At 37.9% G+C, this 16,143-nt stretch overlaps 1 protein-coding gene across 3 annotated transcripts in view; it reads right to left on the reverse strand.

Moving 5' to 3' along the window:
• CAND3 (tobamovirus multiplication protein) overlaps positions 1-15,550 on the reverse strand; it is a 35,655-nt gene extending 20,105 nt beyond the window's left edge. For all 3 annotated transcript variants that reach the window (XM_077371755.1, XM_077371754.1, XM_077371753.1), the window contains exons 1-6: positions 15,350-15,550; positions 14,306-14,356; positions 11,341-11,374; positions 2,396-2,482; positions 2,218-2,269; positions 77-254 (exon numbers count right to left, since the gene is read on the reverse strand). In XM_077371755.1, the coding sequence (XP_077227870.1) occupies positions 77-254; positions 2,218-2,269; positions 2,396-2,482; positions 11,341-11,374; positions 14,306-14,356; positions 15,350-15,457 (510 nt within the window). In that variant the 5' untranslated portion in view covers positions 15,458-15,550. The remainder of the gene's footprint in view (positions 1-76; positions 255-2,217; positions 2,270-2,395; positions 2,483-11,340; positions 11,375-14,305; positions 14,357-15,349) is intronic.
• Positions 15,551-16,143: the final 593 nt, after the last annotated feature.

The raw sequence follows: 16,143 nt of genomic DNA on the forward strand, positions 1-16,143 counted from the left end.
AATATGTGAAACAAGTGGACCATCATTAGAACTATGGGATAGATGCTCAATCTGATCATTTTTATCAACACCATACCAAAATCACAAATCTTTGCCGGCTTCCAACATGAATGCCTTGGAAGGAGAAACATTTTCGACAATTGTCCACATACAATGGGCCTGATCGAGTTTTTGGCTTTTCCAACAGAGCTTCATGAGCACTATTATCCTCATCCTCATCATCCTCATCATTTGCCTGATGGCAAAGGTCGACCCTGTAGAATGATGAACAAAAGAAACATAATTGTAAAAGAAAAAAAGTCATTCTTTTGTTTGAAGAAAACACATACATGGAACCCAGAATATAAAAATTAACATACAATCTAGACTATGTACCTAAGTCATCGAGAAAAAAATATTAACTTTCCAATTTCCTTTTCCTTCACTCATGCTAGATGCAGCATATATCTATATGTTAGATGATGTTGGATGTACAGGTTTCTCAAAGACCTCGTACCAATGCATCTTTCTAATGTCTAGATTAATATGAACCGCATGCTCATCTAGGCAGTTCCTACATGTAATATGCTGTCTAGGCAGTTTTTAAGCGCAAGTTTTCATGTTTCAGTTTCGATATGCGTTCGGTCGTGATAAAAAAGAAAACATGTCGGTTTCGGATTGAAATTTTGATGAAAATCCTGTAAAATCATGAAAACATACGGAAACATACGCAAATGATAGAAATATAAGATGAAACTTTAGGAAGCACTAGAATGAGCACAAATACACCCTAAAAACTATCACATAAGCAAAAAATCACCTATAAGTGTTTAAAAACATCGGACACCTTAGTGACATGCACTATCCTGCATGTTTGATAATTCTGTCCATACCACATTTCAGATGTAATTCATATAAATATTTATTAATAATACATATATTCCATTTCAAAAGCAATTCATATAAATATAATTATGTAACATATTGATATGATATACCACTAATACAGTTGTGGTTTTGGTTTCGGTATACATTTTGGTTTCGGCATATGTTTCGGTGCGGATGGAAATGGAAACATTACGACCATTTTGTGACAGTTTCGGTGGAAATTTAAAACAATTCCTATGTGTACTCCCCACTAAAGCACCTAAATATCCTCCCACATTGTGCAACTGAGGATTATCCATATAGGGACTTACCTAAATGAACATGCCCGTGTAAAATTGTCTAATATTTTTTTAGCAGATGTCCTTTGACAAATCCAAATACCTTGTTTTTGAGACGAAATGTATAATATATGGCATTTTCACGAATGTGTGTGTGTGTGTGTGTGTGTGTGTGTGTGTGTGTGTGTGTAACATTAACATGTTGAAGAGGACTCTTGCATCGAAATGACTGTGGATGTAGTGTCGTTCTTACCTCTAAATTTCCCTCTTTATATGAGCATATGAAGGTGCGGGTGAGTGTAAGAAAAAATCCCTCCATTTCTTGATCCATTTTTCAGGCTTGAAATGTCAAACAGCACCAGAGTTCTTGTTTATGTGACATAAATCATAATTGATAGAAAGTTTACTTTATTTTGCTTAGAGCAAAATAAATATTATTTATACAACTTAGGAGCAACCACATAGAGTTACTTTCTAAAAGCTCAACAAAAAGTGCAGGTGTACCATCAATTTTCAAATAACATCAATATGAACTGAATGTGAAAGTAGAACATTACCTTCAAAAATAAATAATATCAGTAACTTAGGGGGAATGTTTGGTACCGCTCCCCATGGGAATTAACACGAGACATTGGATAAAGTTCGTGTACCCTTACCACAGACACAACAGTGAGGGGTTGGTTAAATAATATCAGTAATTTCTTCGATTTTAAATTTATTTTGAAGAGTAAATAATTTGGAACAAAGCAGTATTCAATAGAAAAGGTAAACACATAAGTTAAACACATCAATATAGCTAATATCCTTGTACATTATTTTTCTGGTTTAGATAGTTTCCTGTTACCCCATGGCCTTGGAAGCAGAAAATGTTTGTGCTTTTCTTGTGCTATCTGAGACATAACTCAGTATAGATGCAAAGTTTTCTTTAAAAGTAAATGCTATGATGTCATCCTAATATGAGAATGGAACATAAGTGAACAATATCAATAAACAATTTAAAATTACAACATAGATAGCTAACACCAAAAATACACGATACACCTTTTGAGAGAAGTAAAGGTTAAAAACATACCAGAATGATAAAAGGAGGAGAAATGCTGCTAGAAACAGAATTTGGGGACAGGCTGCAAAGTGATCATTTTCACAATTAATGCCACTGCTGACTATGTTTCATAGCTATATGAATCAAAATATGGGAATTAAAGACTCAAAGTCCTGAAGGAGAGGATTGTAGCATAATATGAACATACCCATAAGAACAAATCCACAAGCATGAGACCAGCACAACCATCTCTTACAATTAGTAACAAGAGTTGATATAAAATAAATCATGTAACCTGCTCAATGGAGAAGTAAATAACAAGAGTTGGTTAGAATATTTAGCGTGTGATTAAAGATACATCAATGATTCATGTGAATTTTTGTAAATGAACTATTTACTCACAGATTACATGGAAGAGAATCAAGCTAAATAAAAGTAACAGAAAGATGTGCACTCTATAAGCGTATGATAATTGATAACAGTGTAAAACTTCAGCAATTGGTGGATTAGTGGTATAGCGTCCATGTCTAAAAAAGTTGCAAGGCCTCTAAATGGTGACCTATAATGGAATTCTAACCTAATTAGACAGCTTATCTCAATGGCAGCGCTCCTCTCCTTGAGCAGGTCTTTCATAATTTTTGGAATCTTGGAGGAGAGAGATTTGATGAAAGGATCAAGATATACAAAAGAAAAGGATTAAAAAATTGATCAAGTACATTTGGTTCTTTGTTTAACCAACTCGAAATCCTACGGGACTCGCTCACTGGTGAAAATCAAAAGGATTTCGATGATTCGGTCTGAATCCAGTCTGTTTCAGCCAGGTACTATGAAAAACTTTAGGTTTTGTTAAAAACATAAATTCATCTGCTATTTTTTGTCTTATTATATCAGTTTCTTAGAGTAATTCGAGTTCACAAAAGTGGTTGGTAGTTGTTAGCGTTCTAGATTAAGCGACAAAAAAATCATTACAGAAACAGAGCATCTTTCAATGTACAGAACTTAGATTTCACAAATTAGTTGTTCATGCCACTGAGATTGGTTTCTAAATTTTGCACAGTATTCACTCTATTTTGTATTTTTTTTCTAGTGAATCACTAATTTTGTTTTCCTGACTTCAAATACATATATGTTTTATTTTTCCTGAAATGGTGACACACCCTTCAAATACATATATGTTTGGATAAGTGAATGTATGCATGGTTTTAAAATTTGAAAACCTATATTAGCACCTGTGAAAAAATGCAGGAACATCATCCATATCCCCTTATATCAGCCATAAAGCACCTACGGCTCCAATATCAAACAAAAACTTCTTCACTTCTCTCATCATTTCTCCAAATATCCTCTCGTGTCCTCTAGGATTGAAGTGCAAATCAACAAATTGAAAGCAATTACGGAATTTGAATTTTCTCGCATAAGGTAGAAGACCTAATAGTTTTTCCCCACTTTTGTAATTGATTTGTTGAAGAATACATGCATGATTCATGTGTTTGGCAAGATTTGATGAGATTTGATGGTTATTTATGTTTGTTTTCTTTGTATTGTTTTCTTTTTATTTTCTTGTTTACTTTTTTTTTCTTGTTCTCTATCTTTTAATGTAAGCCTTGTTTGTTTGGAATCTTGGAAGGAGGAAAGAATTTGAGGTGTGGTGTGTAAAGTGGATATGGAGAAGGTGATCATGTGAAGTGGAAGTTTGTGGATTTCCTCCTTGAGATGATGTGCTTTGTGGATTTCCTCCTTGAGAGGTGGAGGCTTTAGACGAGAGAAAACATGTCAGATTCGTTTTCTCTACGGTAATTAACGATATGGAGCCCTAAGAAGTTTAGTCATAGGGGTCTTCTACAAGGAGAACCGTGGTCACCATTGTTGTTTACTATCACATGGTAGACTTTGAGATGGAAGATCAATCGGGTTTGATTAAGGAATTGCTATTCAGGACATGGGGTCGATTTCTCATCCTCAATTTGCCGATGACACTCTTATGGCCTTATCTTTCAAAAGAGCCTACCATGATATGATTCGAAGCTTCGTATTATTTTGAGGTGGTTTTAGGTTTGAGAGTTTGAACCTCGGGAAGAACTAAATGGGGCATGGCCAGATGTAACAAGTATCAGTCCACTCTTTCTCTATTGGCAAAGGTATTTGGGTCTATCATTTTGGAGTTTCCCATGTAGTGTTTAGAGCTTCCACTGGGTTCTAGAATCCCCTCAGGATCTTTATGGAATCTGATTAATGAAACGATCGAGAAGAAATTGGCAAGAAGAAATATTTTCTCTCCTAAGGGGGCCTGTCACTCTCATTAAGGCATCCCTTTCCAACTTACCAATCTACTTCATGTCTCTTTCAAAAATCTTAGTGGAGGTGGCAAAAAATATTGAGAAGTAGCACTGTAACTGTGGTTCTATATGTCGGCAGAAACTGACAGGAATCGACCAACATGTTTCTGTTTCCATCCCTATCGAAATGGTATTCTCCGGTCGACATGTATAGATTTTGGTAATATTTTGGTCATGTCAGCTGAAACGCTACCATTTAGTACGTAACTAACAGGACTTCGATCGACAAGTCAAAATTTCGACCAAAGTAAATAGAGAAGCTTGGGTTGTAACATTTTTCTTGGCAATTTTTTTTATAGTTTTTTACTTGTTTATGCAATTATGGTGCAAAAACATCAACTAATTGTTGATTTAATGCATTGTTACATGGATTACTAGTGCATGAATTTTATTTTATTTTTTTATTTTTCACGGATTTATAGTTTATAAAATTGAGAAAAATATATTTTGAATAAAAATAAATCATATATGCATATTGGCTTCTAATTTTATTATATGCTAAATTCTTCTGGCCCTATCTACCGATTGAAGGACTTAGATTTTTTTCTTTCATATTTTAATTATGTTATTTATTTTTGTTAGAGAACCCTTCAAAAATAGAGGAATTTATATTTCAAAAAAATTATCATACATACAATGTAGTTTCTAATTTTTTATATGTGAGTTATTCTTGCCCAATCTACTGATTAACAGAGTCAGAATTTTTTTAATTTTGAAATTATATTTTATTTATTATCTTTAGAAAATCTTTTAAATTTCGATCATTATATTGTACTTTTATGAAATCAACGTTTAGAATTGACATTTGTTGTTCTACACCCTATACCTCTCGCCTTGATTGGCTTACACACCTCCCCCCTTGACGTCTAAGGGATATGAACAAGGCCTTGCTTGGAAAATGGTTGTGGCGGTATGGAGAGAAACGAGAACATCTTTGGAGAAAGGTGATTGATTGCAAGAATGCGTCCACCCGAGGAAATTGGTACTATGATGATAGATTCAGAATAAGAGGCACGACAGTGTGGAGGGGTATCCGTTAACACCTGTATAGCTTTCAAAAGGGTATAAGATTCAGAATTTATAAAGCTGATAAAATCAAATTCTGGCATGATTCGTGGTGTGGGAATGAGCCATTAAGCGCTATGTTTTCTAACATAATGAAGGTAGCAATTGATAAAGATGCCTGGGTTAAAGATTGCTTCAAATGGGAGGAAGGACGGTTGTCGTGGGCTATCCAATTCAGAAGGAGTTTCTTTGATAGAGAAATAGATAGTGCAGCTAGCCTCTTCGACAAGCTGTTATATAAAGAAGAATGGAATGGATAAAAGGGTTTGGATCTGGGACACCTTGGGAGAATCTTTTCATTCAAATCATTTTATCAACAAATCTCTCAATGCCTTCCTGCTTGCAGCTGGACAAAGTGTGGCGCACTCCAGCCCCTCCTAGTAGGGGTGGACATGGTTCCGGTTCGAACCGAGGAACCGAACCGAACAGGCACATATGGTTCAGTTCGGTTCGGTTCCATATCTATGTGGTTCGGTTCCAGTTCTGATATCCTGGAACCGGTGGAAATTCGGTTCAGTTCTGGGTTTGGGATCCCGGAACCGAAAACCGAACAGAGAATCGACCCTCACCTTAAAACCCAATGCCTCCACATTTGACAAAATCACCCCACCCCCTTTTAATTCACCCCTCTTTAACGTGTTGCTTTGCCTTTAAAATTTTAATTCACCCTCCAAATTTGTGCCTGATTATCCCAAATTTGTGCCTGTTTGTAGTTCATATATAATTTTTGCATTGCCCAAATTTGTGCCTGATTATCCCAAATTTGTGCCTGTTAGTGTTTGTAGTTCATATATAAACAGGACCGAACCGAACCGAACCGATTATAAACACGATTAGGCAAAATATCTACAATTGGTGAACGTTGGGTAAACCCCAAACCAAACCGATTATATATGGTTCTGGTTCGGTTTGGTTCCAAACATATATGGTTCAGTTCTGGTTCCAATTTCAGGGAACCGATTATATATGGTTCCGTTCTGAGTATACCCCAAAACCGAACCGAACCGAACCATGTCCACCCCTACCTCCTAGAGTATGCGCTTTCAGGTGGACAGCTTTCCTGGATAAAATTCTCACGATGGATCACCTCAGGAAACCCCACATGTTGATCATTGATCACTGCTCTCTTTACATTGAGGCAGGGGAGTCAGTGGCCTACATCTTCATTCATTGCAGGTTGGCTAGAGCCATTTGGTGCCTTATCCTTAATAGATTTGGAATTGTGTGGGTCTTTCCTTCTAGTTTGGCAGCACTTCTTGATTGTTAGTCCTGGGTCCCATGGAAAAGAAAAGGGAGGATCTTGTGGACTCCAGTTCTTTTAGCAACCTTGGAATAATAGGAGCAATAGAGTTTTCCGCAATGTGGCAAAAGCCGGCTATACACGTATACAAAGATTATCCCATTGAACATTTTTTGGGCAAAATATCCTCCGTGCTTCAGGTTTACCTCTAGCTCTAATTTATGGCGATGATGGCGTGAGATTTGCTCTAGTGGGGAGCACAGGGACCTTCCTTGCCCTAGGTGGATTCCCCCCAATCCGGGTTTGTCCGAGATTAACTTCGACAGACCAGTTTGGGCAATCCGGGTCCATCGGATGTCAGAGGCCTTCTAAGAGATGAGAGGGGAGCCACTATATGGGCGTTCTCTAGTCCAATTGATAGAGCGGATTCTAATGAAGCTGAGCTAAGGGCGGTCCTTCAAGGTTTAAGTCTAACCGATGAGAGTACATTGTCATTATTGGTGGTAGAGGGCAACTCCCTCAACGTTATTCGCTGGTTGACTAGAAGCCACCCCTGCCCTTGGAGGTTTTCGCATTTGATGGATGAGATTCAGGACATAATGGGGCATAGATTTATTTCATATAATCATGTCAGAAGGACGGCAAATGGTGAGGATGATGCTTTGGCTCGTGCGGAGGTGACCAGACCCAGTTTGGAAACTTTTGACTCTTGTCCCCTTGAGGCTGTGGTGGTTTAATTATTGATGTTCCTTAGCCTTCTTTCTGTTTTTTCCTTCCATCATCTAACCATCTCAGTCTTGTATGTTTTTCTCAGCTTAATATAATTTCTTGATCATTCAAAGAAAATAGACATTACTGTTCCAGCATTAGGTGTTTGATATTGTTACACCATTATGGATAGCTGTTTTGCCTATGTGATGGTTTTCAAGTGTGTTTTTGTGCTTATTCTACCAATTTTTGAAGTATCATCTTAGTTTTTATCATTTACATGAATTTCCACAAATTTCCGTAATTTTATAGGATTTCCACCGAAATCTATGGCCGAAAACGACATATTTCCATTTCCATGAGGAGCATGACAACCAATATGCATAACGAAACCGACATTCAAAACCTTGAGTGTAACTTTCTTTGCAAGGGAAATAAAGAAGAAAAAGATTGAAGCATTTTGGAAAATGGGATGTTGGCATGTTGCTTGTTTACCTAAGAAGGAAGGAGGCTTACGGCATTGGCAATCGTGTGGCTAGGAACAAGGCTTTATTGGTAAATGGCTATGGAAGTTTGGAGAAAAAAGCGAGGCTCTTTGGAGAAGAGTTGTCAAGGGGGAATCCAGGGAGGGAGGAGATGGATAGAACATTGGTAGCTTAGGCACAAGTCGTGGCTCAAGAGCATGGAAGTCTATTTATCCTATTGTTGAGCACTAAACCAATGGGATTATAGGGTAGGGGATGGGATGAGTGGAGTGGAGTGGAGTGGAGTGGAGTGGAGTGGAGTGGGGTGGGGTGGGGTTTGGCATGTCACTAAGTTAGGAGAGTGCACGTTGTTCCAAGCATTCCCGGGTAATTTCAGAGGCTCCCAATGGACAGGCAGCAGACAGATAAATAAAACAAAACATAACGGATACCATTCAAAAAATATATATTAAATAATGGGTTGTTCAAACAGAACACAATGGTGCTGCCTAGTCAAACTAATGCTGCCATCCATCTGAAGGGACGGCATTCAAATATCAGCCATCAACCTGTGGTGTTCTTCATGACTTGAAACACTCACACCAAGAGGCTGATTTTGGTGTCTGTATGTTCTGCCAAAAAATTCAAAGCTGCAGTTAGCAGCCGCAGCGACATTTGGAATTTATGTGCCAAATGCAAAAGGAATGGAGACTAGCAAGCTTCTCTATTACATTGATGAATCATAATGAACTTTAACTAGAAATTATACATAATAATCATTTGTGTGTTTATGAAGTCTGGACAGAGAATGAACCACAATACTCACTAAAGAGAGCTATAAAAGAAATGATTTGCACTAAAAACAGGTTCTTGAACTTTTGTTTTGTTATGTTCCAAAAGGCAGCAATGGATTTGTAAACACTGATCTGCTTCCTATAACATAATTAACCAAGTAAAACTTTTAGAAAAATAAAAAATAGAAATCCGCTAAAAAGGCCATCAGTTATAGTATGGACAGCTGTGCACCATTGTATGCTAGGCGGCTGAACTAGGATAAAAACTATGACCTCAATGCACATATCTTATCTAAATACATGTTTGGCGGGACCATTTACTACCGTTATTTATTTCACATAGAATATGACTGTAATACACATCAATATCATTTGATAAATATCTAACCTTGTAAATAATGCAATCTAGCCTCCAAGGAGCCACAAAAGATCATAATATTTTTGTCACATCTGGGATGAAATATTGGAGAAAGATAATGCATAACGAGACTAAATCTTTGAGTTATATCACATGCATATATATTCACTCATACACAGGGGCGGAGCTAGGAATTTGCTCCTGGGGGGGGCGCAGAGAATTTGAGAGCCGATTGTAAGTCTAAGACTGTAGACCTTTGGATGCTCCGGTGAGAAGAAGTGACTCGTGCCAAGTTGATGGAGTAAAAAGAGGTAGGTGCAGACCGAAAATGACTTGGGTAGAAACAGTGAGGAAAGATTTGATGGCTAGGAACATAACAAAGAACATGGCCTTGATCCACATAGACGAACCCAACTAGGGCCGGGGTTAGACTTAATCAATTCGAGCCAGGTAGATTCCTTTCACCTTCTTCATGAAATTTTTCTAAAGGATTCATTTAGCCGACCCCAACTAGTTTGGGACAAAGGCTTAGTTGAGTTCAGTTGAGTTGTGAGTCTAAGACTCAAATCGGTTTGGTCACAATCGGTTCTCAAAATCCAAAAACTAGCAGGGCCTACTCCTACTCAATCGGTTTTCTAAATCACGGGAAAAAACAGAAAGATCATTCAGAGAGAGAGAGAGAGAGAGAGAGAGAGATTGGAATGAGATTTGAGAGAGAGGGAGAGAAATTGAGAGTCCTAGGCCCTGTTCACTTGGGATTTTGAGAACCGAATGAGTCCCAATCTCTCTCTATCTCATTCTCAAAATCCAGAATGAACAGGCCCTTCTCTCTATCCACTCGGTTTTCAAAATCCAGAAAAGAAAAAAAAGAAATATCAGAGAGCTAGAGATTGAGAGAGAGAGAGAGAGAGAGAGAGAGAGAGATTTGAGAGTGCCTTTAACTCTCACACACTGTTCATTTGAGATTTTGAGAACCGATTGTGAGTCTAAACTCTAAAACTCAAATCAGTTTGGGACTCACAATCGGTTCTCAAAATCCAAAACAAATAGGGCCTTCTCGCAATCTCCCTACGATACCCAATCGGTTTTCAAAATCCAGGAAAAAAAAAACAGAACTACAAGAGATTCAGAGAGATAGAAAGAGATTAAGAGAAACGAAGAGAGCTTGAGAGAGAGAGAGAGAGAACATACCTTTGAGATGGAGTGAGATTGAGTTATTGAGAGTTCAATCTTGGAAACCGATTTTAGATGGAGATAGAGAGACCAAGTGAGGGAGGAAGAGATGGAGACAGAAAGGGAGAGAGATAGTGGGGGCTAAAATAAGGAGAAACCGGTAAAAACCTTAAAAGTGTGAGAAAACTGAAAAAAATTTACGCAAAATCCCTAAAAATAGGATGTTGCAATATCAGAAACGAGAGAAATAGTAAACTAATTTAAAGAAAGGCATTTGCCCCCCTTATGGAAAATTTGCATTATAAGGAGAGACTGAAGAAGATATTAACCACAGAATAAGAGCAGGTTGGTTGAAGTGGAAGAATGCTTCAGGAGTTCTGTGCAACTGTAAAATACCTACCAAGTTGAAGGGAAAGTTTTATAAGACAGATGTGAAACCAGCCATGCTGTACGGCTCAGAATGTTGAGCCACCAAAAAGCAACATGTGCATAAGATGAGTGTAGCAGAGATGCGAATGCTTAGATGGATGTGCGGCCACACACGATTGGATAGAATTAGAAATGAAGACATCCGTAAAAAGGTGGGGGTGGCATCAATTGAGGAGAAGATGAGAGAGCACCACTTAAGATGTTTTGGGCATATCCAACATAGAACTTTGGATGCTCCAATGAGAAGAAGTGACTCGTGCCAAGTTGATGGAGTAAAAAGAGGTAGAGGCAGACCGAAAACAACCTGAGTAGAAACAGTGAGGAAAGACTAGATGGCTAGGAACATAACAGAGAACATGACCTTGAACATAACATAGAACATGACCTTGAACATAACAGAGAACTTGATGGCTAGACTCACTAATGAATATGCAACAATAGCAATACCCACTCATGCAACATCAAATTTAGCAATTATGAACCACAATTCCTCATCATATTAGCAATTAATGAACAAGAAAGAAAAGTTATAATTCTTGGATATCGAATCACGAGCATTTGAATAACTTTGTATGAGGTGCAATACCTGTGTTTGAAGAACCAATCAGGAGATGGAATACCTGCATCATAACATACATATGCATCAAAGGTCGTGTTTCTAAGATTGGCTCACTCTAAAAATATAATTAAAAAGTGGGTTTTCACTTTGACGTACAGAAAAGTAGACCAATAGCTTACACTACACAGAGAACCACATCTTTAATCTCAAGGTGATAGGGATTCATTCAAGGTTTATATGCTCAGAAATAGAAAATGGCAAAATCAGTGTTTTAAAACACGGATGCAGGTCAAAACGTGGCCAAAGCAAATCCTAGTTGACTCGGCACAATGCGGTTGAGTACTCGGTTGATGCAACTGAGTACTCAATTAATAAGGTCATAACTCGTGTTGGTTTCAATGGAAATTTAAAATCATAGTCGTTGGAATGGAAAAGTTGATTGGAAGACGCATTTGAGAAGGTCTTTCTTCAATTGTAAAATTCATATGGTTGCTTCTTTCATAGCGAGTTGGATTATACATCAGAAGACAGGGTGAGGATAGATGGGGTTGGATCAAAAAGATGGACAGCAGATTTTCAATGAAATCGTTTCAGTGCCTCCTTACCCCTGATTTATCCATCTCTCCTGCCAGGAAGGTTTGAAGGGTGCTTGCTACACAAAGGATTATTGCTTTGGACCACGTGTTGGACAAGATTCTTACCGTCGACCATCTTCGTAATCGTCGTAGGATTATTGTCAACCATTGCGCCATGTATCTCTAATCTGAGTAGATGGTTGATCATTTATTTCCTCCTTGTAGTTTCGCTCGTGAGACATTGAGTTTCATTTTCTGCTTGTTGAGTTAGTTGGGTTCTTCCTTGTCACATTGTTGAATTGTTTTATTATTAGGTATTTGTGCCTTGGGCTGTTGGGGGTGCACTCTTTAGGATTTATTTCTTTTTTGCTTCGCTTTGGCTGGTTTGGAAGAAAGGGAATATAAGGGTTTCTAAAGGGGGACTCAAAGGGTGTTTGTTTCATTTAGGAACAAATATTTACAGTAGTTGTGCAACGGTGCTTCCCATGTTTAGGGGTGCTTCTAAGTCCTCCTTTCGCCTTTCTTGTGATGACATTAGAGTTAGAATGAGACAAATTTTGGTGGGGTGGAGCACGCTTCAACCAAATGGGTCCCCCCCCCAAAAAAAAAAAAAAACACTACTCCAAACCTCTCTAGCCACCTTACAATGAATAAAAATGTGATCCACAGATTCCCCTGCCTCAAGAAAAAGTGTGAAATGCTTGATAATCAACATCTCGCGAGCTCTCAAGAAGTCAACAGTTTGAATTCTATCCGGAACTGCGGCCCAACCAAACACACAAACCCTAGGTGGGCCATGGATGTCCCAAACTTTTGCAACTGTGTAAGGAGCAGGACAAGGTACAAGATTAGCAATAAAATGATCTAAGAGAATTCCCCATCCAAGTTCCAAATCCAAATACGTTTGTCTATTCCAGAGAGTTTAATATAGCAACCTTCAAGAGTCTCCAAGAATCTCCTCAGCATCTTATTTAATTTATTTTGTTCTTTCTCGGGAAATATCCTAAATTGACTGAAGAATTTCCTGCGAATTCGTAGCAACTAATCTTCGGAGGTTGACGCAGCTCAGGATTATTGAAGCCTCTCTAATGGGATTGACAAAAAAGGGGGAACAAAGAACGGCACTAGAGGATGATCTCCAAAATCTCTGTCTCTTCTTCTGTTATGTTGACATGGTTTGAATAAGATTCAAGCAGTTAAAATCATGACATGGCCACCACCCTTTAGAATTTCAATTCATTGGCTTTGGAATATGGTTGTTTCTCATAATAATCACATAGAAGCTGTTATATTCTATTAGGCACCTATATTTCATGCATTTTCAAAAATATCTATGAAATTGATTATGAGCTCTCTGTGTTGTGTTATGTGCAAGAACTTGGTAGCCAACAACTTCTTTTCTCAAGAAAGCAGAAGAAGCAACCTGGTTCCTTCATTTCTCTTTTTTCTGTTTCTCTTCATTTCTTTTTCCTTCTACAACTCGGGTCTGGTTCGGATTGGAAAAAAAATTATGTGGGTTAGGCCAGTTGGCCCTCTTCGGGTTGAGACTCGGGTCGGATCAAGTCAGGTTAGGGTTGGAGAAATGGCCCCTTAGTTTCAGTTTCGGTTGGCCTCAACCCGACCCGAGTTGCACCCCTCCCGAGTGGAGTTTTCAACTCCAATAAGGTGGAGATCCAGGCTTTGCTCAGTGGGATCAGAATTGTGGACCAAATTCTTCTATACTCGCTTATCGTCTAAGATAATTCTCTTAGTGTGATCCAGTGTATTAGAGATGGTATTCCTTATCATTGGAAATTTGTTGATGCCACTGAAGAAACTTTGGACATGGTTGAGGTGCACGATGCTACTTTTCATCATATATGGCTAGGTTAATAATGAGACTGATCATCTTGTCCGATAAGGGTTTAAGCTAGTCTTTACAATTGTTTGATTATTTGTTGCCTTGATGCTTTTGGGGTTGTTCTTTTCCCTTCTCTTTTATCGTTTCTTTTTTATTTGGGGTTGTTCTTTTCCCTTCTCTCGGTTGAGTATTTCTCCTTTTTTTATAAATATTTCATCATTCAGAAAAAAGATGTAATTCAACCATAGTTTTAAAACTCCCCCGCGTCATCGCGAACTCCCCTGAGTCGACTCTCTTTTCCCTTGGCCATGTTCCGCGTTTTGCACTACAAAGTCAATAAAAACTCCTTTGACTCTCCTAAGTTATGACCGCATCAACCGATTACTCAGCCACGTCAACCGTGTTCTTGGCCACATCCGTGCCAAGTCGAGGCATTTTGACCCACATCAGCATTTTTAATACTATCCAACTATATTATCTATATGGGTAGAGACAGTAGACAACCAATAATGTCAAGAAATTGGTTTTGAAAGAATAAAAAATTGGATAATGTGCAATACAATCATTTATCACTTACCTTTTGGCGGGTCCATCCAATTTGTTGATTGCGTAAGTGAATCCTTAATAACTGAAATAACAAAATAAGATAGGTCACAACACCTCTTCATATGCAAAAGATCAATTCATCTACAGAACAATACATATGGTGCATTAAATTCATTTTGAAAGTAATGAAGCTAAACCAAAAGCCTTGATAATCTAAATCTCAGCATGAGTATCACGTGCTCATTCACCTGCTTGTACATCTACAGCATGAAGTAATTGATGGAATACACACGAAACCAATTGTAATTATTTTAGAAGACAGTATAAAGTTAATATAGCACATGAATATGTGACACCCATGTAGGCCTTCCTGATATTTTGAAACCTTTTACAGGATCTAAAACCACTGCGATGTAAGTAAAACGGTGAATGCTAGACTGAAGAGAGCCCTTGCAAAAATCAAGTGAAAGGGCTCCCCCATTGGCTGGACGTCGCCATCTATCATTACTAATGACTGCAAAGTCAAAGAGGATGATGACGTTCAGCCAATGGGGGAGTTCCCTTTCACTTGATTTTTGCAAGGACTCCCTTCTTTCTAGCACCTCAAGTAAAAATGTAAAATACACATGCCATAAGAAAGAAAACATTAGCAATTTGATTTTTAACAAGAATTTAATAATTTCTTAAGGGGCCGTTTGATACCTCATGCATTTGTATTTTGATTTGGATTTGAGTTTTGGATACAAAACACATCAATCATCTTCATGATCGTGTTTTGAGAGAGAGAGAGGAAAAGAGATGTTTTACTTTAAATATACAAAAGCAGGACCACTTTATGATTATGTTTTTACATTTTGTACTTCAAATTTTCCAATTGAGCATTTTACACTGATCAAGTGATCAGTCCCTCTGATTCCATTTCTTTTATTTTCCGTACAGTAAAGATAAAACGGAATGCAAGACAGTCATTTAACTCGAAGGAAGCAATTCCACAAAATCAAAAGCCAAACAAATGACAAAACCCTAAAACTAAAAACAAGAAAAAGATTGAAGAATCGAATAAAGAAGTACCGACCTGAGAGAACGCGAGGGCGGCAATGAATCCGTCGATGGTGGCGATAATGGAATTAATGGCAACAAAGATCGAGGGCCCACAACCTCCGTGCTCGATCAGGTCCAACATTTTATGAGCAGAGAAAAAGAACAGACCATGAAGAGAATTCTAAAAATCTCTTTTTGTGTAGAGATAAGAAGAATGTTAGGGTTTGAGAAGGACTTTTTCTTGGGTTTTCTGTTCTAGCCTCTTGGGAGGGGGGGCGAGGGATTTGGGAAGGTTGGTGTCTCTTGACTATTCAACCTTTTTGGGGATTGAGGGTATTTTAGGTATTATGTTTAAAACCTTATACGTGTGTCGTTTTCTTATTGTTTTAATTTAATTTAATTAATTGAAGGAGGGCGAAAGAGCGGTCAACGTAGGCTTTTGAATTCTAATAAAAAATGACCCCCCCACATGTTGCCAATTTGCTCGGTCTTTGGATTTGGACACTTTCAAAACTTATGCACGTTACGCGGCTTTGAGGAAGGATGCGTAATTTACGCACGTAGAGCTTATTAGAAGACATCTCTATGGAAAAGTTTTTCCCGATTTTTTCCTATTTGGTAAGCTAATTTTTCATAGTTTTTATTTTTCTAGAATAATAAGATTTCCTCGAGGAGAACTGCAAACCTACCGTACCCTAGAATTTTGTTTTTTCATGAAATGTTTTTCTATGAAAATATTAATTTTCTTTACTTTGGATCCAAATATGGCCTTGAATTGTGTGGATAATGGCAATCAACAACTTTGATTGGATGATCTAGGCCCTTGAT

This window comes from Tasmannia lanceolata, unplaced genomic scaffold (assembly GCF_043159265.1).
Source record: "Tasmannia lanceolata isolate RefF3 unplaced genomic scaffold, GAP_Taslan_0.1 ptg000037l, whole genome shotgun sequence".
NCBI classification, from domain to species: domain Eukaryota; kingdom Viridiplantae; phylum Streptophyta; class Magnoliopsida; order Canellales; family Winteraceae; genus Tasmannia; species Tasmannia lanceolata.